This window comes from Thamnophis sirtalis, unplaced genomic scaffold (genome assembly GCF_051295495.1).
Source record: "Thamnophis sirtalis isolate CommonGarterSnake01/CBP01778 unplaced genomic scaffold, rThaSir2_p1.2 scaffold_1, whole genome shotgun sequence".
Lineage (NCBI taxonomy): Eukaryota > Metazoa > Chordata > Lepidosauria > Squamata > Natricidae > Thamnophis > Thamnophis sirtalis.
This window is the reverse complement of record NW_028261381.1, coordinates 67,815,058-67,838,412: the sequence shown is the minus strand read 5'-3', so window position 1 is coordinate 67,838,412 and position 23,355 is coordinate 67,815,058. Positions and strand designations below refer to the sequence as shown.

Genomic DNA, 23,355 nt, shown 5'->3' with positions numbered 1-23,355 from the left:
CTGCCAGCTAATAGATATAGGTTTAGCCCCATCCTTTCACCTTTGGGGAGCAGGTTAAAGGGCCTTTTCAGTAGTTAAAATTGTGCCTTAGAAATTACACCCACAAAAACACACACAAATATATATGTTACAGTTTAAATAATTTAAAAAATATATATTACAATTATTTCAACTTCTGTTAAATTGCCAAGATCTGCATGACTACAATGGTTTAAAAATTTAATAAATAAAATACATTTCTAAAGTGCAGTAGTGATCTCATCACTACTACCCAATCTGTGTTTCAGCCCTTCTTTTGAGAAGAAAAAACAGCTTTATTTCAGAGCAGTACAATACAGGAAAAAAATAGCTGCTTATATGAAAATTCACAGATTAGGTATATCATAGTTTAAGAGGAGCCCACGAAGCACAAATATGATTCTACATTTTAAAGGATTCTCTAAACTGGGCATTTATGGAAATGCACACAAGATCAGTGGGAGCTTTCAGCAAGATATTCGAGATCTGGTTGTCGTAGTCTCTTCTCTCTGTGCTTGTTTTTAGTAAACTCTCTTAGCATCTGTAGGATTTCATTCTCAAAGATTTCTGGAGCAGGCTTTGTTTCTTGAGAAGAAGAAAAAAAGAGTGAGATTTTCCACAGATCCAATCATTTTTTTCCAAATTTCAATCAAGTTTCAGATAACAGGTTGCATTAGTTTGCTAAATATAAAAAATGAAACATCAGCTAATAACCATTTTAGGGCTTTCTAAAGAATATTACTTTCATCTTCTGAATACCTTCACTGCAAATCTTATAATAATCATGCACTTCAATCCTGTGTATAGGTGAAACTTGAAAAATTAGAATATCGTGCAAAAGTTCATTTATTTCAGGAATGCAACTTAAAAGGTGAAACTAATATATGAGATAGACTCATTACATGCAAAGCAAGATAGTTCAAGCCATGATTTGTCATAATTGTGATGATTATGGCTTACAGCTCATGAAAACCCCAAATACACAATCTCAGAAAATTAGAATATTGTGCAAAGGTGCAATTTTCTGGGCTCAAATTGTCCCACTCTAATCAGCTAATTAAGCCATAACACATGCAAAGGGTTTCTGAGCCTTTAAAAGGTTTCTAACTCTGGTTCAGTAGGAATCACAATCATGGGAAAGACTGCTGACCTGACAGTTGTGCAGAAAACCATCATTGACACCCTCCATAAGGAGGGAAAGCCTCAAAAGGTAATTGCAAAAGAAGTTGAGTGTTCCCAAAGTGCTGTATCAAAGCACATTAATAGAAAGTTATGTGGAAGGGAAAAGTGTGGAAGAAAAAGGTGCACAAGCAGCAGGGATGACCGCAGCCTGGAGGATTGTCAGGAAAAAGCCATTCAAAAGTGTTGGGGACTTTCACAAGGAGTAGACTGAGGCTGGAGTCAATGCATCAAGAGCCCCCACACACAGACGGATCCTGGACATGGGTTTCAAATGTCGCATTCCTTGTCAAGCTGCTCCTGAACAACAAACAACGTCAGAAGCGCCTTACCTGGGCTAAAGAAAAACAGATCTGGTCTGTTGCTCAGTGGTCCAAAGTCCTTTTTTCTGATGAGAGCAACTTTTGCATCTCATTTGGAAACCAAGTACCCAGAGTATGGAGGAAGAATGGAGAGGCACACACTGCAAGATGCTTGAAGTCCAGTGTGAAGTTTCCATAGTCTGTTTTGATTTGGGGAGCCATGTCATCTGCTGGTGTTGGTCCACTGTGCTTCATTAAGTCCAGGGTCAACTCAGCCGTCTACCAGGAGATTTTGGAGCACTTCATGCTTTCTTCCGCAGACGAGCTTTATGGGGATGCTGACTTCATTTTCCAGCAGGACTTGGCACCTGCCCACACTGCCAAAAGCACCAAAACCTAGTTCAATGACCGTAGGATTACTGCGCTTGATTGGCCAGCAAACTTGCCTGACCTGAACCCCATAGAGAATCTGTGGGGCATTGCCAAGAGAAAGATGAGAGACATGAGACCGAACAATGCAGAAGAGCTGAAGGCCGCTATTGAAGCATCCTGGTCCTCCATAACACCTCAGCAGTGCCACAGGCTGATAGCTTCCATGCCACGCCACATTGAGGCAGTAATTGCTGCAAAAGGGGCCCAAACCAAGTACTGAGTACATATGCATGCTTATACTTTTCAGAGGTCCAATATTGTTCTATGTACAATCCTTGTTTTATTGATTGCATGTAATATTCTAATTTTCTGAGATTGTGGATTTGGGGTTTTCATGAGCTGTAAGCCATAATCATCACAATTATGACATATCATGGCTTGAACTATCTTGCTTTTCATGTAATGAGTCTATCTCATATATTAGTTTCACCTTTTAAGTTGCATTCCTGAAATAAATAAACTTTTGCACGATGTTCTAATTTTTCGAGTTTCACCTGTATGTCTTTTGGGAACTAAGTCTCACTGAATAAAATATTGGTTACTTAACATATATAAAACTGGATTGTGATTCAGTTATGCTAGGAATAATATTACTAAATTTAGTAAAGCAAATTAACTGTGCTCTTACCAAGTTTTTTCATTTTAGCAGATATACTTTTAAGCATAAGGAATCTTTTAGTTACATTCCTAGACTTCTTAACCTGGAAAAAGCTCTAAATAAACCCAGTGCACCTTACAAAGATAAACATCTGTGAGCATTTCAGTTCTATCTATAATCCTGAAGTTAATATTGTAGATCACATAAAATTGTAAATAATATGAATAGTTTTAATGGACTCACAAACTATTTCCATAATTGTACTTTTTAATAGGATTGTAGTGTCTCTTAGTCAAAATAGCAAATGGTGTTCTTAATCATTTTACTGTATGTATTCCTGCTCCAAGGTAATATTGTATTTCAAATTTCCATAAAATTTCAAGGCCCATGCATATCTTTTATAGTTTTTAAAGGTCTGTCTACAAATCCCTGAATTGGAATAAAGATAAAAACAGAGACTCAAATATCACCTATATTGCTTTTCTCACTATTGTGAGATTAGAAATATGTTGAGAACTGTAGTCTGCTGGCTCCAAAACACACATTACCTGTTGCCCAGGAGTATATGTCCCAATCATTGCTTGGCTCATTTATTAGGCGGTCATAAAGGTCCAGTTGTTGTTCATTCATTTGATTCAGATTCTCTTTGGCAAATAAACTATTAAAAACAATTAAGAGTACTGTAAAATGCCAAAACACTTAAAAGTGCTAAGCTCAAACAAAGCTAAAACACACAAAATGAAAAAAGAATAAAAAACACACCTCAAACATACCAACAGGAATAAAACCTGAATGTTCCTAGAAGAATAGATAATCTTCTCTTATCTCTCTTAGTAGATTCTAATTAACTCTATCTGTCCATTATAATCCAAAGAGGCAGGAAACAATTCTACCTCATCTGAAGATACCCAAGTAATATTCAATTTGCAGAGGCATCTACGCTCACAACAAAAACATCTGTACTAAGGATGTCTTTGTGCACAATGCATGCTTCTGTGTTGACTGGGGAGACAAAATAACAGATTATGTCAGACAGCACATATTTAATACAATATCTTACAGGGAAAATATATGGTAATGGCTACTAGTTTAGATTGCTTTACAGGACTAGTCCTCCACAGGTAGGATTTAGGGAGTTCCCACAGTAAACTTGATGAAACAAAACTTGGTAAGAAAAACTCTAGCCTTGTCAGGAAATAAAATAAAATAAAATAATGAAAATCTTCTCAAGTTGAACTTGATTGCTAACCTATGTCCATATAGAAGCAATATGCATATGCCATTGTGGCATTTACTTCCTATTCTTGTTTACAGTTCTGCTATTTCCTGGTGGTCTTCCATCCAAATATTAACCACATCAGACCCTGCTATCGCTTTTCAAGATTTGTTAAATGCTGCTCCATGCTCTGCTGAATATCTCAGAGCAGGAGTCCCAGTAAAATTTATGAAGAGTGATGCTTAGTACAATATTCAAACATGGTTACTGTATTATTAGCATTTAGCTTGTCCCAAAAGGGTCTCAGCTAAATAATACAGTAGTAAAAATTAAAATAATGGAACCCTAGACTAGCAATTCTAAGTACAGATAATCCTCAATTTATGACCACAATTGAGCTCAAAATGTCTGTTGTTAATTATGCCCCATTTTACGACCTTTCTTGCCACAGTTATTAAGTGAATTACTGCAATTGTTAAGTTAGTCCAACAGTTGTTAAGTGAATTTGGCATCCCCACTGATTTTGCTTGCCAAAAGGGGATCCCATGACCTTGGGACACAGCAACTGTGGTAAGTATGAACCACCCGCCAAGCATCTGAATTTCGATCACTGACCATGGTGCTGCCTTAAAGGCGGTAAGTGTGAAAAACGGTCATGTCACTTTTTTCAGTGCCGTTCGAGGACTACCTGTACGCTGGCTGGGAAGGAGAGAGGCAAACTCGCCTACCTGAGCAGCAGGCAGTTCTCCAACATGCCTCTCTTGCGGCTCTCGTATAAGAGCCTGGCGCGCTTGTTCGCCAGGGGCTCGTGCGGCCGAGGCTGCCAGGGAGGGAGCGGGATCTCCAGCAGGTCCTTCCCGGAGTCAGACGGAGAATCCCCGCGATAGCCATACTTGGGCGAGCGGGAGAGGCAGCCGGGCAGCAGCAAGACGCGCTGCGAGGAGAGAGAGAAAGAGAGAGATGCGAGCGACCGTCCTTCAGAAATAACGACCCTTCCTCGGTCCTTCCGGTCCGCCTCCCACACTCACCCGAATCATTAGAGCCGCCATCCTGCTTCCTCCCCGAGCTACTCTATCATTCGCTCTCGACCATAGACGAACAAGGTAACGCGAACCAGAGTGCGCTTGCTTTCCTCAGCTAGCCATAGAAAGCTCGTTCGCGCGTGCGTCTTAATCCGGTCCCGTTCGAAAACGGCCACCCGTGGAACGCCGCCGGGAAGGGAGCCAAATAGGAAGTTTTGGGCTTCGCTGCTTTCTTGCGCGTAGAAGCATTAGAAGACCGGAACAGGCGGGACTCGGCCAGCCGGAAGAGGAGGGGCGGAGGAGGCCCTTACTGTGGTGGAGTGAGAGAGAGAGAGAGAGGTTCGCGCGCGTTTTGGGCCTGCTTGGGATTGTGGGCCTTTACGCGGTATAACGGGGCCGCCTAACATTGGGGAGAAATGAGGTTTTTCGCCGACTGTGCGGTGGCGACCCTTCGGGGAGCAAGGGGAAGGGGGAGAAAGGGCGGGCTCTCTTCCCAGCGCGGGAAAGCGGGAGGCGATGGCTGCCGCGAGCGAGCGGCCGCAGTTATGGCGCCGACGTGGGTGGGTGGGTGGGGGATTCTCCATTTCCCACCTTTTTGCTCCCCGACCTCCTCCTCCTGCGGAGCCCTCAGATGCGCGCAGAGTGAAGGGGGGCGGGGTTGCTTTGCGGTCCTAGGCCCGCCTTGCTGCCGGAGGAGGAGGAGGTGGGCCGGGCCCGGTTCGTAGCCGCGCCAGAAAGGTTATCCGTGTGGTCCGCGTTAACCCGGTTCTTTACTTTGACCTGCAGTGCCGCTCTTCCCCCCCTCCCCCCGATTCTCTCCGTGGCGCTCCTGAAACTATGTCGGAAGGAGTAGACCTCATTGATATCTACGCCGACGAGGAGTTTAACCAGGTAAGTGTTGATGCGGCCTCATTGGGAGAGAAGGAAAAGAAGGGCAAAGGGGCACAAAAATGCGATCAGATCTTATTGAAGCTTCACCTCGTTATGTATTTGGGGGCAACCGTGGCTGATTTAACCGAACTGATTTTTTTCCCCAAAGAGATTTTAACTCTGAAGAGGATTTAATGCCAGGTAATGGTTGTTAAATTTCATTTGCAATTCCAGTTGAGACAAACTTTTCATGCAGTGCTTGCCAGTTGGTTTCAAAAAAAGTTTTCTTTTAATCTGCAAGGAAGAACAGTGCAGTTTGGAAGAAACACTTTTCTTTTTTCAATAGAAAAGCCAATTTGTGCATGTTAAACTTTTCTTTTTAGTGGGAACTGAAAACAAAGCAACATGTCATCTGCAGTGACAAATTTACACAAAAGTATTGCAATTAGCTTAGTTTGTATTTGAGTGTGCTTTTCCTTTTTGTGAGATTGTATCTATTAAATGGCGTTGGATCTTTGTTTTGTTTTAGACTTGGATGTTGCATATGAAGAAGGGGTGCAGGATTTGGGTATGTCTAGTTTAATGAAAAGAAGAATTAAGGGTGGCATGATAGCAGTTTTCCGATATCTAAGGTGCTGCCACAAAGAAGAGGAGAGCAACTTATTCTCCAAAGACCTGAAGGCAGGACAAGAAGCAATGGATGGAAACTAAACCAGGAGAGAACCAACCTAGAAATAAGGGGAAATTTCCTGAGAGTTAGAACAATTAATCAGTAAACAGCTTGCCTTCAGTAGTTGTGGGTGCTCCATCACTGGAAGTTTTTAAGAAGAGATTGGACTATCACTTGTTTGAAATGGTATAGGGTCTTCTGCTTGAGCAGAGGAGGTTGGACTAGAAGATCTCCAAGGTCCCTTCCAACTCTGTAATTCTGTTGCAGTTTCACCAGTTTATGTCAATATAGGTTAAGCAGTATAGGCAGTCCTCAACTTATGACCACACTTGAGATCAGAATTTCTGTTGCTAAGCAAGGTGGTTGCTAAGTGAGTTGTGCCTGATTTTATAACCTATTTTGCCCTGGTTAAAGAAATCACTGCAGCTAAGTGAATCATGCAATTCTTAAGCGAAACTAAGTTTCCAAATTGACTTTGCTTGCTGGAAGCTGATTGGGAAGGTTGCAAATGGCAGTCACATGATCCCAGGATGCTACAACTAACATAAATACATTCTGATACAGTGGTCGAATGTGATCATGTGATGCAATGCCAAATGTCATCATCACTTTTTTCAGTGCTGTTGTAATTTTCAGCAGTTGCTAAATGAATGGTTGTAACTTGAGGACTGTACTCTTATCTCACTACTGATGCCATACTGATATAGCAACAAAATAAAGCTAAATAAAACAGTGACAAACCATCAATCATGCCATTTAATCCAGACTCCTTTTATCATCAGCAAAAGGAAAACAGAGTTTTACAAGCTGCTATAATTATAGGTCATTTTGAGTATATGAAATATAAAGGAAGAATAAATTAAAAGACAGGAGACACCTTATAATCTATTTAATAAAAAGTATATTGCTTTAAACTTTGAAAGAGGGGAGATCAGTCTTTGTCATTCCTGTTTAATTTGAATCTGTGCAAGCATGTTGCAAAGTTATACATTATTTTAAATAAAACATTGGGAAGTCAGCAGAGCAATAATAATTTGGCAGGCAAAAGATTTGGAACCAATCTGTCATTAAAAATTGCTTAGTACTAACAAACACTATCATTTAGTTTTGGAAGCACCTCAGATCATTGGTATGTCTCATGATATACAAGCAGAAGATGCCATGTTCTATTGCTTATATCTCCTGGTAGAATTACTTAGACTTGTTTCTAAAACTCTGGAGAGTGCCTGTTACTATAGATAGTATTAGAAGGAACAGGTTAATAATTTAAGCAAAGTTCTTAGAAATGTTAAAAGTTTAAGGTTCTGGGTTCATACTTGCATTTTTTTAAATCAAATAACTTCTTGTAACAGGATTCAGAGATGTTTGCTTGGTATTTGAGTTGAGATGTAGGTCAATTACCACTATTAAGTAATGTGCCTCTGATTTGTATTCTAGAGCAAAGCAACTTTATATCTCCTAGGTAGTCTTGCACTTTACTTAGTAGCAGCAACCCACAAAAAATCAGGATGGATAGCTTCTGGATATCTGTATCTGAGGTACAGTCAGCAACCTTTTTGAATAATTAAAATTCATTATCTGGAAATCAGTTTGAAACTTCCTTTCTGGAGCCACAAAAATGCCAAAGACACTGTCCATGTTGTAGCCTCAAGTTAGAATTGTTTACACTTTCATTCTGGTCGGTAATTTTTCCAGCGTACTGGGAGGTTTGTAGTATAAGAAGTTTTCATGGCATGCTACAAAATCTGCTGTACTAATTATTATATGGTGTTCCAAAGATCCAAGAAGTGATATTAAGACATAATAAGACATGTTTTCTTGTGTTTGTTTTTAAAGTTGGATTACAACAGTCAGGAAACAATGCATGCCATTCTTTCGCCTATGCATATGTTAATTCTTTATATTTACATCTCTAAGTTAAATAGATGCCTGAGAGGATTACATCAATGATTAATTATTGTCCATTATGTCTTTCATATTATCATAGTGTTCTGAATTTACAATTATTTGTTCTTTACAATCAATTTATTTATGGAAGTCTTCTGTTCCAGGCAGGTTTTAATTGGATTTATTCTCTGATATAGAATTACTTGTATGCTTTTTTTTTCTCTAAATCTTGAAGTTGGAGAGGAAAAACAAAGGAAATAAGTATTACTTCAAAAGTGTTCTGTGATTTTTGGAGTCCTACATTATATATATATTGTTTTACTTATGCATTCACTCATCCATTTCATTGCTAAAATGTAATTATCTATTTGTCTTAGTTTATTTTTTTGAGGGAGAAAAGCAGCATTTTGAAGCTACAGTATATATTTCCATATGTGCATCTTTGGGTTCCTCTATAAGACTGATTTAAAAAGTAGTGGATATATGGATTTGCATTTGTCTATAATTTGTGTTACTTGATATACACATCATAGGAACTTATATGTTTGCATTTGTGAACATCAACAGGAATACAGATAAATCCTCAAAGGATTTTGGTTGCTTTTGTGATAGATCATTTGTTATTATGATTTGTTGAATGGATTTTGACCTATAAGCTAAGATTAAACTGTCTACAGCAAGTGGCAGTGTCCAACAAATATTGGCTACTTCCAACAAAATTAAACAAGGTCAGATCAGATTGATATTTAGATAAGAAACCATCAGGATTTAATTTGGGTGACAGTATAGGTTGGAACATTGAAAATAGTACCCTGGAAAAAAGGAATGTTGAGCCATATCCATATCACCACTAGGAAAATGGACTGTTTTCAAGAATGACGTGAACTTGTCATTGCCTGTGAACCTGACTTAAAGGAGCTTTGAGTTTTAGCCCTAGGTCCCCATAAACAGAAAACTTAGTTGTCTCCGAGCAAAGAAATGAGAAGCTATGAAAATCTGGAAATTGAAGCATTGCAATACTGCTCTTCCTATAAATGGGCAAATGAGTGTTTTACTACTACATGATTACATTGATTACTACATCAATTATTTATTCTGTGTGCTTGTAATATAGTTTTGCATATATTGTTTTGTGAGTCCTGGTCTTTTTCTCTTCAATCTCAATCTCCCAATTTCCATATGCTTTAGTTTTAATATTGCTATTACACAGGTACAATCTAATATTAAATGATTAGAGTAAAGATTCCATGCATTTTTTTAAATAATCTAGTGGTAGAATCATTTCCATGGTCTAAGCAGACTGCTTTACAATATCATTATTTTTCAAATTTCAACTCTGGAAACTCTCGAGTTGAGGGCATCTCTATGTTTTAAGTAAGACACAGTACATTTTCTGAATGGCAAGATAAGTTACAACAAGTGACCACAATCATGAGTTACAAGTAAATTTAAAGAACTTAGGTCTTGTAGAGATAATTCACTAAACTTTCTAAATGTTTTGCACTTAAGTCAGATGTCTTCATCAGCCAAATACTTTTGCATTTCAGCAAATTGTTTCTTCAAAATATTCAAAGAACAGAAGTTCGGAGGTTCAAGGAAAAAATATTCTGAGAATGCTAACATCCCCTTTTCATTGTAAATGTAAGGGAACATATGCCATGGCTTGGATTCAGATTTCCTATCAGCAGAAGCATAAAATATTCACATAGGAAAGAGAAAGGGCAGTTTTTACTATTTTTCCCCTCAAATAAAGGCAAAACTCAAAAAATTGGGGTTTTAATGAGCTGTAAGCCATAATCATCACAATTATGACGAATCACAGCTTGAACTATCTTTCTTTGCATGTAATGAGTCTATCTCATATATTAGTTTTACCTTTTAAGTTGCATTACTGAAATAAATGAACTTTTGCACGATATTCTAATTTTTTGAGTTTTACCTGTACTTTCTTGAAGAAGTAGGATATTTTCTCATCCTTTTATCCAGTGGAACTCTGTGCCTTCTTTTCCACAAATAAAAGCTTGCCCATTTGCGAAAGCAATACTCTGGATGCATTCTTACCTATTTAATTTTTGAAAGGGAAAAAGATATAGAACTACAGATGGTATAGAATGCATGTGGTAAATGATGCCAAATATGCAGGACTCCTTCATGAGCTGCATTAGTTACTGGTGTGCTTCCAGATGCAATTCAAGGTGCTGGTTGTCGCCTTTAAAGACCTACCGGTATATGGCTTGGGACTGTGCCTTTTTCCAAGAGTCTACCTGTCCAATTCGATCGAGCACATTGGGCATGTTGCATGTCTGCCAAGGAGTGTCGATGAGCACAGACTAGAAGGCAAGCCTTTCTGCAGTAGCCCATAATCTGTAGAATATTCTTTCCTTGGAGATTAGAATGATCGCAGCCCTAGTGCCCTTTTGAAAGGCTTTAAAAATTTGGTTCAGTTCCCACATCTGGGGCACAGAATAGAAAATATTAAGCCCCCCCCTTTCTTGCCTTCACTGTTAACTGGCCAGGTCTCAGCTCCTATGTATATTTATTTTGCATGATGTTTATTGTTTTATACTTTTGGAATTGTAAACTGTTCAGTCATTGATTGTGGTGGGTGGCTATAGAAAATGAATGAATGAATAGATAAACTTTATAAAGATTATAAAAAGATACAAGTTCAAAATTTAAAATGCTGTATATTTATGTTAGATATTGTGCCACACAGAACTCATGTTTTTGCTAAGAGATTATATAGAATCATGGCTTTTGGTTCATCAATAGTATATAATGGCTTTATTTACTTTTTACATTCCATTAAATATGGCAAAATACAGAGTCATTAAGCAGGCAAGTAGCAACTGTATGAATCCTGGGTTTGTGACTGTAAGTAAAATAAGAATACACAGCTACCTTGAAAAGGCCATGAGGAGTAACAAGTGATATTGGGAGTAAGATTTTTTTTAAAAAACATCATGAGCTTGAAAAGATAAAGCAACTGTTAAGGCTGCCTGGTAGCCATTAAGTGCTAAAAAGCAAATATTGAAATGTCTTGAGAATCTTAATATTCAATAAAGAAATGACAATATCTTTAAGGTAATATTTAATGTGTTCATACAGCAAGGATAAATAAGAATCCAATCACAGCAAATGGAAGAAGAAAGTGAAGATTGAGAAAGGCATATTTGAATGGAGTTTATTGAATGCTGATAGAGATGAGAAGTTTTAAGAACAGAGATTAATGCATGAAACAAAATTTATGCTAAAGCAGAACTGAGTTGCAAGTTTAAGAAAAAATAATGGAGAGGAAGATGAAACAGTGTTGGCGTTATATAGGTTTAGTGGCATTTCCCCAACCCCACCTCGACTTATTTAATTTCTTTGGTTTACTACTTCTTACTGATAGTCCTCACTTGACAACTACTCAAATGATAAGAGCACTGAACAAATGTTAGTAACAACCAGGTCCTTGAAGTTACAGACATTGCAACACCCCCACAATTAATACAATCAAAATTCGAGTGCTTGGCAGCCCACCCACATTTATGACTAACATGTACTCCATCTCCTCCCTCCATCTACCTATCTCCTATCTCTACACTTTTACCTGCCCTGCATACCTTAGTTGCGCTGCACTCCGCCTTAGCAGGTGTAGGAAGAAATGGATCCAGGTTGTAGTGTGCAACTTGACCAAAAGAACAGAGACGGTGATGATAGGCGGCTGGTGGGCATTAATGCAGAAATGAATGCAGCAAACCGGAAGGGCAAAGTCCCTATCATTGGCATGGTTCTTGTCTAATGACTGCAACCATGATTACCAGAACTGCCATTGCTAATCAGAGTGGTCATGTGATGTTTCACTTTGCTTAGCAATGGAAATTAGGGATACTAAGCGAAGACCATATTCTTGTGTGTGTGTATGAGAGAGAGAGAATAGTATTCCCTATAGCAAAAGGGAATAATATGAGTGTTCCATCTCGATGTATATAGCTGAAATGTTGCATATTTATTTGTTACTCACAACAATCCATAAGAACAAAAAGAAAAACAGGTACCCTTCTCCTCTCCCCCCCCCCCCAATCCAGACAAACAATCTTCCAGCTCAGCCCCCATCCTGGGCCAGTGCTTGGGAGAAGACCCAGGTCATCCCACCCTGCCAAAGAGTAAAAGGGTAGCGATCCCTCAGGTGTGTTGTAAAGGATTGGGACAGCCATCATAAAAGGTCACATTTTCTATCAGGTGGCAATATTTAAGGGAAGGAACCTGGATACATATACATCATATAAACTACTACCATAGACAAGTACCCTCAGGAAGAGGCAGAGCTGCAAATAACATGGCCCTGTTCTATGTGTGAAATATGATGCTAGCACTATGAGAACTGATACAACAATATGACATTTTCAGTTATACTTAGTTCAGTCCCAACTTACTCAAAATTAAAATCCTACCACAGCTAATAATGACAATTAGGGTTATTGTTAACAAAGTAAGATTAATCAATTGATCTTTAACTAAATTGTGGAAGTCTGGTAAGAGAATGAAACAGAATAATCAATATGCACCCACACATTATTGAGATGTATTTTTAAATGTTAATTTTTAATCATGTTCTGAGAAATTAATACCATTTTAGAGGATTTGTATTATATTATTTCTCTCTAACGACTGTGTAATTTATTAGTTCAAAATTTGTTCAGTTTCAACGCCAGCAAATTCCAACCAATTCTGGATTGCTCAAAAATAAAGAATATAAAAATAGTAACTAAAGATACAACAATCCCTAAAAAGATTTACAAAATAGTTATAAACTGGTAATCTATACAATACATTAATACAGGCAACAGCCTACCCCAAAGCTAAGGAGAACAGCTAGCATTTCCAGTCCTTTTGAAATACAGTAATGGGGAGCCATCCCAATCTCTGAACAACTTCATGCCAAAGGACAGGAGCTGATACAGAGAAGGAACAATTCCTGGGTTCCAGAATATGACATTGTTTAATCAAGGGGACTTGGAGCGCATACACTCAGCCAGGCAAAAACCATAAATAACTAGACCTAAAAGCTCTGTAGGCTTTATGGCTGATAACCAGCACCATGAATTTTACCTGAAAACACTGGCAACATGTGTAGATTATGAAGCCCATTATTGAACATGTCACTGTACAAGTTGAGGCTTCTAAGCAACCTCTAATGACAGCCCCATGGAGACCAGCATTGCAGCAGTCAGGCTATGAGATGACATGGGGCCGTGGGTCAAGTGTCTAGGATGTCATCAAATTCAGAAAAGGGCATACTGTAAGTGCACCAGATGAAGTTGTGTGAAGGCCATAATTTCTGCCTCCTCTGAGTAGGAGTTGAGTCTAAGAAAACTCACAGGTTGCTCCCTACTTTGAATGGGAAAGTGCAAAATCCTTGAACTTAGGTGTCAAGGTAACCACAGCCACTTTTTAATCATGGTGAGAGAGAGTTGGTTCCTCCTCAGCTAAACCTGCCTTCAGGTACTTGAACATCCTTACTTGGCTGCCCTTGACGTTGAAAGATCTAACGGAATATGATTAGCTGATGATATCAGATCCTGTAGATGTTGAACAAGAGGCAAGAGAGTTTAGGGCCCTGTTGCATCCCTAATTCCTAGCTCTTGGAGTTGGTTCAGAAGAATACTGTGGTCGACAGTAGCAAAAAATCAAAAAGCACAAGATGGATGTACTCTCCCATCCTACCTCCACATCAGGTCATCATCAAGTATGACCAAAACTCTCAATACTGAATCCTGGCCTAAAACATGACTGAAATGTGTTTAGATAATCCATTTCCCTCAAGGTCTTTTATAACTGCAGGACAACCATCTTAACGGGGTTGGAGATAGGATATGATAATTGTCTAAAACAGTTGGTTTCAACTATGAGAAGGAGACACACCATCACCTCCCTCAAGGAGACTAACATCACTGAATGGGCCCAACTCCAGAAAACAAGTTGCTGAAGGAAATACATAGGGAACCTCAAAACTCCAACTCAAATACATCCTAGGTCATAACACAAGACCCCTGGTACTTGGCCAGATGTGCCCAGTTGGAATTCATTCAGTCTAGATCTGATATTCTTTTATTTGCCAAATAATCATATATTCCTCACAGCAGCCCTGCAGAGGATCTAATAGTGTGCCACTCCCTAGCAGTGATCGCACCATCCTTAGAAGGGCTGCTGGACAACCTTTCATGAAAGCAATAAGGGCAGAGAAATACTGACATTTTGTTGTCCTTATTGCCACAAGGTCATCCCCATTATTTATTCTTGCCCATGTTCAGTCATAGACATTTGAAAATAAATTGGCAGTGATGGCACTAACTCAAAAGTAGATGAATTTTGTATGCCATTTCAGTATATTAAATAAATCCATCCCACTGGACTTTTTCCTTAGTTTTTTAGGAAGAAAGATCGGAGAAGTCAGTTTTACTGTAAGCTGTATAGCCCTTCAGGAGATGATATATGTGTATTTTACAAATATAATAAAAGATTTAAAAGCTCTAGGCCTGAAGATGCTAAGTGGTATCTTCCTATTTCTAGGACTCTGAATTTAGTAATACTGACCAGATGGATCTATATGATGACGTGCTAGCTGCCAGCTCACAACCTTCTGAAAGTTGCACTAGCAGCTCTGAGCCACCAGTTGAAAGCCGCCAAGAACAATCTCCTAAATCAAACAGCAAATCACCTGCTATTTTGAATACATACAGTGGACTGCGCAATAAAAGGGCTGCTGTTTATGTGGGCACCTTTTCTTGGGTAAGTATTCTAAATTAGTACAGGAAATAAATAGTATAGTAAGTTGACTTTTTACAAAATCCTCATTGATAATTTCAGAGAAAAGGTGCATTATGTGCTTTTGTCATATGTTCACTTTGATTTGGTATAAATTATCTATAACAGCCTTAGAGGCACTGATTGGTTGAAGCATTTACTCGATGCTACAAAACATAATTTTCTTCTGGTACAAGTGATTCTTTTTAACAATAGATAAGAGATACGCTGTTGGTGTATACCGGAGAAGAAAAATAGTTATCTTTCTGTTAGCATCAATTTGGACATTTGATGAAAAATTAATGTAGCTGGTTTAGAGGTTTTGCCTTTTAAACTAAGATTGCTATTTTGAAGATACAGAAATTTGGATGATTATTCGATGGCAGCGGAAGAGTATTTTGTGTATCACCTAGACTTTTGCAACTCAGATATGGTAATCTTATTCTAAGTTACAGCTGCTGTGTTCTCCCCCATCCCTCCCCCCAAAAAGAAAAAAAAACCTATTTTGAAGTAAATATATATATAGTAAGAGGATATAGTCTAGCTTAAAGAAATGTAATGAGAGTTCAGCAAAGGAAAATTGCAACATTGCATTGTTTTACTAATTAAGAAATAGAAATCTTACAAAGGTTTGAGATAAAATACTGTGGTTTTATGTCTCTTCATATACAGTGGACAACTGACCAGCAATTGACCAGAATAATCCGCTCTATAGGTGTTTATGATGTTGTGGAGCTGAAATTTGCTGAGAACAGAGCTAATGGCCAGTCTAAAGGGTGAGCAATGCAGGGCTTCTCTGTTAATGATTGAAACATGAAGGGCAATCATTATGGAAGATACTACAGAGTAATGTGGAGTACTTTATGACCCATCATATATATGAATATATGCACACAACATTCTGGCTTTTTCAATGTGGCTTTATTTTTAAAGAAGCTGAATGTTTTCCAATATGCTTGCCTGACAAAAATTTTACTTTGGTAAAATTTACATTTGTTTTGAATGCTATTCTAGGGCCACACTTCAGACAAAGATAAGACCATTATAAAGAAAAGAATGAAATAAGAACTGATTAACTTAATTTGAAAAATTAAGTAAAATTAGGCTTCAGAGATATACAAAATATTTCAGACTTGAAATGGATAGAAAAGGTGCTTCAAACACCTTTTTAAATTAATGAATTGTTTTTCTATTATATGTGTTATGAGTATCTCCTCTAAGAAACCTGTCTTTGCTACTCCTTCACCCTGCAGCTATGTGTAGGATTCCTGAAGGGGGGGAAAGGAAGAATTTGTTTGCAGGAAAAGCAGACTGCTGAGATCAGGAGTGTGAAAGGAATATCAGACTGAAAAGGAATAGAAAGGGGAGATGCATGTCTGAAATTAGCTAAGAGAAAGAATGGCCAAGTAAAAAAGAGGAAACAAAAAACTAGACAAATTGGGTCAAGTTATTTAACCTAAAATGTTTATCTCTTCTGGCACTAAGAAAATGTGGGCAATGGAAAGAAATGAAGATACTGTCAAATGGAATTGTGCAGGGATGATGAGGCAAAGCCCTTGGACGGAAGCTGCTTCCCCCCCACCCCACTTTTCACTCATTATAGTTAAATATGAGGAAAGCTGGGAATTTACAATTGTACAAGAAATGATTCTTCCCTTGCCCTTGTTTAGATGGTACACCTTATAAGAATTTCTAATAGTCTTCCAATGATTTTTCTGTGGCTCTTTGAACAGATACGCAGAAGTGGTTGTTGCTTCTGAGAACTCAGTCCACAAACTTCTAGAGCTGCTACCAGGGATGATTCTAAATGGAGATAAAATAGAAGTCAAGTTGGCTACCCGGCAAAACCTTGCACACTTTAAGGCACAAGCCCGAAAACGTAAGTTTAGCTGGATATGCTATGCTAGCTGAATAGGTAGCAAGGCAGAGAGGGAGGCATTGGTTAGTTTATTTAGGATTTTTAGGATTTTTTTTAGGATTTTATTGAAAATTTATATGCCGCCCTTTTCCCTGAGGGGACTCAGGGCGGCTTACAACAGTGAAGGGAAGGGAGTGCAAGACAAGACTAAAAGAAAAGAGTCGTGATTAAAAGAAAATTGATCATAAAAACACAACATTCACTCAACATTCGGGCGGGGTGAGAGTAATCCTATCCCCAGGCCTGACGGGATAGCCAGTTCTTAAGGGCTGTGCGGAAGGCCTGGACTGTGGTGAGGGTACGGATCTCCACGGGGAGGGTGTTCCATAATGTCGGAGCAGCAACTGAGAAGGCTCTCCTCCGCGTAGTCGCCAGTCGGCACTGACTGGCGGATGGAATTCGGAGGAGGCCTACTCTGTGCGATCTGATGGGACGCAGGGAGGTGATTGGCAGGAGGCGGTCTCTCAAATAGTCAGATCCACTACCATGGAGCGCTTTATAGGTGGTAAGTAAGGCCTTGAAGTGCACCCGACGATCAACAGGTAGCCAGCGCAGCTCACGGAGGATTGGTGTTATATGGGCGAACCGTGGTGCGCCCATGATCACTCGCGCGGCCGCGTTCTGGACTAGCTGAAGTCGCCGGATGCTCTTCAAGGGCAGCCCCATGTAGAGCACATTGCAGTATTCCAGCCTAGAGATCACAAGGGCTCGAGTGACTGTTGTGAGAGCCTCCCGGTTCAGGTAGGGCCGCAACTGGCGCACCAGGCGAACCTGGGCAAATGCCCCCCTGGTCACAGCCGACAAGTGGTGGTCAAAACTCAGCTGTGAATCCAGGAGGACTCCCAAGTTGCGGACCCTATCTGAGGGGAATAAATTTTGCCCCCCCAGCCTGATTGGTGGAACGTTAGCCAAATTTTTGGGAGGAAAACCCAACAGCCACTCGGTCTTTTCCGGGTTGAGTACCAGTTTGTTAGCTCTCATCCAGTCTTTAACAGCCTCAAGGCCCCGGTTCATCACGTCCACCGCTTCATTGAGTTGGCACGGGGCGGACAGATACAACTGAGTATCGTCCGCATACTGGTGGTATTTTATCCCGTGCCTTCGAATGATCTCGCCCAGCGGTTTCATGTATATGTTAAATAGCAGGGGGGACAGAACCGAACCCTGCGGCACCCCATAGGTTAGGGGCCTCGGGGACGATCTCTCCCTCCCCACCAACACCGACTGCGACCTGTCCGAGAGGTAGGAGGAGAACCACTGTAAAACAGTGCCGCCCACCCCCACCTCCCGCAGTCGTCGCAGAAGGATATCATGGTCGATGGTATCGAAAGCCGCTGAGAGGTCAAGGAGAACCAGGATGGACGCATAGCCTCCATCTCTGGCTCTCCAGAGATCATCGGTCAATGCGACCAAAGCGGTTTCAGTGCTGTAACCCGGCCTGAAGCCAGACTGGAAGGGGTCAAGGTAGTTAGCTTCCTCCAAGGTACGCTGAAGCTGTAAGGCCACCACCTTCTCAACAACCTTCCCCAGAAAGGGGAGGTTGGAGACTGGACGATAGTTGTTAAGAACTGCTGGATCCAAGGACGGTTTCTTCAGGAGGGGCCTCACCACCGCCGCCTTAAGCGCGGTGGGGAGGTGTCCCTCCCGAAGAGAGGCGGTAACAACCGCCTGGATCCAGCCTCGTGTCACCTCTCTGCTGTTGGCAGTCAGCCAAGAGGGACACGGGTCCAGTATGCAGGTGGAGGAACTCACAGCTCGCATAGCCTTGTCCACATCCCCGGAGGCAACATCCTGAAACTCAACCCAGAGATGGTCTACCAAGTTATTCCCCTGTGTCTCGGCTGGATCTGCAGGGGTGGAGTCCAGTTCCGATCGAAACCGAGCAATTTTGTCCGCCAAGAACTGACTGTATTCCTCAGCCTTACCCTGCAGGGGATTCCCCGTCTCCCTCCTATTTGAAAATCTTGAGCAGAACTCTGTAGACTAGAAGCAAATTAATTTGCATTTGCAGAAATAGGAATACTTTTTAGGGAAGGGAGGCGACTTCATTACTTTTAAATATAATTGAAGCTCATTAAAATCTCTCGCTTGCCAACCTCCAAATTACATGGGCTTAACTCTGAAGATTGTTGTCATATCTGGAATGCTCCATATCCATTAGCAATTATACTGTTGTTACATTTTGCGGCTTTTGTGATTTGTCCTAGTCAGTGGTCAAGTTTCAGTACTGGAATAATTTAAAATGCCTGTTTCCATTGAATCAGATGCCTGAATCTCTCTAGTTTAAGCCCCATGTGAGCGCAAGAGCAGACTCTATCCTTATAATATAAGCAATCAGGAATTAGAACAAAATTGGATTTTATTTCTTTTATTTTGTTTTGTCAGTGATGTGACTAATTAATATTTATTGGACGTTTATGATATATGAAACAAAAATCCTGTATTACTCATGTGCTTAATATTTTTCCTTATTTGTGATGTCTAACAGGCCTGCCTCCAATGGATCACTCAAGGGATTCCTCAGACTCTCTTGATGGCCGAGCAGCTCCAACAGAGAATGCTATCCCACCACCACGCATTGAGAAACCTCCCGTTTTACCTTTCTTCAACCGTCCTCCCTCTGCGCTTCCTCTGATGGGGCTGCCCCCTCCACCCCTACCGCCCCCTCCACCACTTACTTCAAGCTTTGGAGTTCCCCCTCCCCCTCCCGGTATCCATTACCAGCACCTCATGCCTCCCCCACCTCGACTTCCCCCCCACTTATCTGTGCCACCTCTTATTGTTACTGCAATTACTGGGGTGAAACCAATTGAAAAAGGGAGATTTGTAAAGGTAAGTCTGTTTATATTTTACTGAGCTTTGTAGAAATAAAATGCACAATTTATAGCTTAGAATTTACAGCTTCCAGTTGATAAAGTAGACCATAACCTACTACTACATAAAGTAGAAGAATGTGGGTTGGACAGCATCACCACCAGATGGATTCGTAACTGGCTGACCAACCGCACTCAACGTGTAGTCCTCAATGGAACTGCATCTACATGGAGGGAAGTATGCAGTGGAATACCCCAAGGCTCTGTTTTAGGCCCAATACTCTTCATCAATGATTTGGATGAGGGAATAAATGGGGAACTCATCGAATTTGTAGATGACACCAAGCTGGCAGGAATAGTCAACACTCCAGAAGACAGGCTTAAGATACAGAAGGATCTTGACAAACTTAAACATTGGGCACTATCTAATAAAATGAAATTCAATTGTGAAAATAATAAGGTTTTACATTTAAGCAAGAAAAATGAAATGCACAGGTATAGTATAGGTGGTACCTTGCTCAATAGTAGTAACTGTGAGAGGGATCTTGGAGTCCTTGTGGACAACCATTTAAATGTGAGCCAGCAGTGTGCAGCAGCTGCCAAAAAAGCCAACACAGTTCTAGGCTACATAAACAGAGGGATAGAATCAAGATCACGTGAAGTGTTAATACCACTTTATAATGCCTTGGTAAGGCCACACTTGGAATACTGCATTCAGTTTTGGTCGCCACAATGTAGAAAAAATGTGGAGACTCTAGAAAAAGTGCAGAGAAGAGCAACAAAGATGATTAGGGGACTGGAGACTAAAACATGAGAACGGTTGCAGGAACTGGGTATGTCTAGTTTAATGAAAAGAAGGACTAGGGGAGACATGATAGCAGTGTTCCAATATCTCAGGGGTTGCCACAAAGAAAAGGGAGTCAAACTATTCTCCAAGGCACCTGAGGGTAGAACAAGAAGCAATGGGTGGAAACTAATCAAGGAGAGAAGCAACTTAGGAGGAGAAATTTCCTGACAGTTAGAACAATTAATCAGTGGAACAGCTTGCCTCCAGAAGTTGTGAATGCCCCAACACTAGAAGTCTTTAAGAAGATGTTGGATAGCCATTAGTCTGAAACGGTATAGTTTCCTGCCTAGGCAGTGGGTTGGACTAGAAGACCTCCAAGGTGCCTTCTAACTGTGCTAGTGTGTGTGTCTGTGTGTGTGTGTGTGTGTGTGTGTATTCGTCTGACATCTTAATTATATGGCCACTAGTTAGGCAGTAGTTCATTGATGCTCACTTAACACAATCATTTTTGTCATTTTATAGAATACCTCTTTGAAGCAGATGTTGAAATTATTTGAAGTACTGAAAATCTTAGAGAATATTGCTTCAAGTACCACATATAGCTTGGTCTCACTGCTATAATAAATCCATGAAATTTTATTCAAATTTGCACTATTCAAAGTAATATTTCTGTAGAAAATTGAGAAACTGGGTTCAATTCAACGGAAATAAGCAACAAAATGTTTTAAAAGAGAAATGTGTATGTAACTAAAAATGTATTTTTAATTTAAATTTATAATAAACCATGTCAGAGTTCTCTTAGAAAGAATAAAAACAAAAAAACTTCTAAATTTCATTCCTAAAGATAAACTTACCTAACAAAAATGTACTTATTGTCTCTCAATCTCCTTAAAATGCAGTATTTGCAAATCATAAAAAGATGCAATTTTATTTTTATTTCCTCTGAATTTTTATAATATGGTGCCCTGTAATCAGACATTCCAACCGATTGTGGTATTTTAGTATTTCTTTGGTTCATGTTGTTCAATTACATCAATTTTTTGCTCTAATGTAATGACAAGCTTCTTCTTTTTTTGAGCTTGTACTCAAACTTGTACTGTTGGAGTTTGATTCCTCCAAAAGAATCATCCTTTTCATCTTTTTTTATCTATTGTGCACAAACATTAGCAACATCTAAAACTTCAACCACAGAACTTTCCAGTGCCAAAATATCCAATATACTGATAATATATAGACATAGGTACTTACTCTTCTGGAATGTGTAGGCATTCTCTAATGTATATACGTAGCTAGGGGACAAACCTAAATCAGGTTTTAAGTAACATAGCCACTTTTAAAGAGATGTTGTATTTAAAGATGTGTAAGCACTAACATTTTCAAATGCACTACATTCAACCCTTCAATAAATTACTCTGAATTTACTGTTCAGTGCTCAAAGTTCAGTAGCAAAGTACACATTTTAAATAAAAGTTGTCTCTACAATATTATCCTTAAAATGAATCAAATAATATGTCTAGCAAATCTATGATAAAGTGGTCATCACAAGTCTGAATAGAATTTGGTTGGTATATAAACAGAAGGCAAACCACATACAAATTCGAGGCAAAATGCTCCTCTATCCTGAAAACTTGTTTTATGAAGCAATGTCAAGATCTTGCAATACCATGTCCTTACCTGCCAGTCAAGATATTGATTGGTTTACTGCAGTAAGCAGAATCCTTGTAGTGTCCCAGAGGACTAAATTATTCCCTTAAGTTAGGAACTTGGAGGAATGTGTAGAACTGAAGTAACAATATGTATCCTAGCAACTAGCTTGTAGCAACCAGCTCAAGAGAACCTGTCCACAAGACAGTCACATTTATAGAATCCAGTGGAAAAGCCAGTGGAATCAGTTTGGGGGCTTTTTAACATGGCAGACACATCACAGATTCTCATCAGGTGTGGCGGGGATGTTCAAAGTTAACCTTCAGAGTAATGAGAAATGGGAGTTTTCCTAGCAATATTCCAATTATAGCTTCAATCCAGTGTCAGACTAGATTCACAGAAACAATTAATTTTACGGTTATAATGCTATTCCATTTGTGAGACTTGAAGCAATACTGATAGCACAAAATGGATTTATATATAGGCAACATACTTTCTACAAGTCTGCACATTTAAGTGTCAGCAAATTCCAAGTGCAGATTTTTGTATCATAATCATAGCTGTTTGAGAATGTAAAACTATCTTCTTGGATCTGTATATTGGTTGATTTAAGAATCTGTGAAACCTGGATCAAATCCCTAAACAAGTCCTAAGACATAAAGCTACATAGTGTATTAGATCAAACCTGTATCTAAAATCTTCATTTTCAATAGCATTGAGCGTAGCACCTATATGCATATAATGACACCTTGTGGTAGTTCCAGGCAATGCCACAGGAATATTGTGGCAACAAAAGGATGTACAGTAAATAATTTCTTTAACTCTGTCCTGTATGTTTAAAATACCAGGAAAAATAAAACTTTGGATACCTGTCATTTACAAGCTTCTCTGAAAATTTATTTCTGTCTATGAATCATCAGTCAAAATAGTCAGGGATGATGGGAGCTCTAATGCAAAACTCCCATGACCACTAAGACAGGGACAGATGATTTGATTACAATATACATCACTTATTCCCAAGTCATTTTTTAAATCCCCCTACCTAGGTTCGAGAACAGAGCAGCATCTAAATCCAAAAGCAAAAAATGCCTGTGAAATCTCCTTTACAAAAATCTGATACTTGCCTGAAAAAACCTAGAACAGCAACAACTGTGCCAGATAGATGGCAAAAATTGGCCAAGCAGGAATAAAGTTGCTGCATACAGAG

The 23,355-nt window shown here is 39.5% G+C and overlaps 2 protein-coding genes across 4 annotated transcripts; one reads left to right on the top strand and one right to left on the bottom strand.

Moving 5' to 3' along the window:
• Positions 1-127: 127 nt before the first annotated feature.
• On the bottom strand, positions 128-5,400 carry LOC148049514 (succinate dehydrogenase assembly factor 2, mitochondrial-like). Of its 2 annotated transcripts, XM_087715070.1 has the most exons (5): positions 5,359-5,400; positions 4,774-5,077; positions 4,474-4,679; positions 3,078-3,187; positions 2,773-2,958 (listed from the first exon to the last, which is right to left on the bottom strand). In XM_087715070.1, the coding sequence occupies exons 2-5, from the start codon at positions 4,792-4,794 to the stop codon at positions 2,852-2,854; spliced, it is 444 nt and encodes a 147-aa protein (XP_087571196.1). In that variant the 5' UTR covers positions 4,795-5,077; positions 5,359-5,400; the 3' UTR covers positions 2,773-2,851. The 2 variants fall into 2 exon arrangements, with proteins under 2 accessions (XP_087571192.1, XP_087571196.1); XM_087715066.1 differs by lacking the exons at positions 2,773-2,958; positions 5,359-5,400 and adding an exon at positions 128-603 and having other exon boundaries at positions 4,774-5,076.
• Positions 5,074-23,023, top strand: LOC148049513 (cleavage and polyadenylation specificity factor subunit 7-like). 2 transcript variants are annotated; one of them, XM_087715061.1, is made up of 7 exons: positions 5,074-5,152; positions 5,554-5,658; positions 14,753-14,971; positions 15,659-15,762; positions 16,720-16,865; positions 19,393-19,736; positions 21,027-23,023. In XM_087715061.1, exons 2-7 carry the CDS (start codon positions 5,605-5,607, stop codon positions 21,123-21,125), a joined length of 966 nt encoding a protein of 321 aa, XP_087571187.1. In that variant the 5' UTR covers positions 5,074-5,152; positions 5,554-5,604; the 3' UTR covers positions 21,126-23,023. The 2 variants fall into 2 exon arrangements, with proteins under 2 accessions (XP_087571187.1, XP_087571188.1); XM_087715062.1 differs by lacking the exon at positions 5,074-5,152.
• The last annotated feature ends 332 nt before the right edge of the window (positions 23,024-23,355 follow it).

What these genes read in the sequence shown, in the direction of transcription:
- LOC148049514 (XM_087715066.1), bottom strand. Translation starts at nt 4,794, where the DNA reads ATGGCGGCTCTAATGATTCGG. An exon ending in GAGAACTGCCTGCTGCTCAG is followed by an intron (nt 3,188 to 4,473) that starts GTAGGCGAGTTT and finishes TGTTTTTAATAG; the next exon opens with TTTATTTGCCAAAGAGAATC. An exon ending in CATATACTCCTGGGCAACAG is followed by an intron (nt 604 to 3,077) that starts GTAATGTGTGTT and finishes CTTCTTCTCAAG; the next exon opens with AAACAAAGCCTGCTCCAGAA.
- LOC148049513 (XM_087715061.1), top strand. Translation starts at nt 5,605, where the DNA reads ATGTCGGAAGGAGTAGACCTCATTGATATCTACGCCGACGAGGAGTTT. An exon ending in ATGTGGGCACCTTTTCTTGG is followed by an intron (nt 14,972 to 15,658) that starts GTAAGTATTCTA and finishes CTTCATATACAG; the next exon opens with TGGACAACTGACCAGCAATT. An exon ending in TAAGGCACAAGCCCGAAAAC is followed by an intron (nt 16,866 to 19,392) that starts GTAAGTTTAGCT and finishes GATGTCTAACAG; the next exon opens with GCCTGCCTCCAATGGATCAC.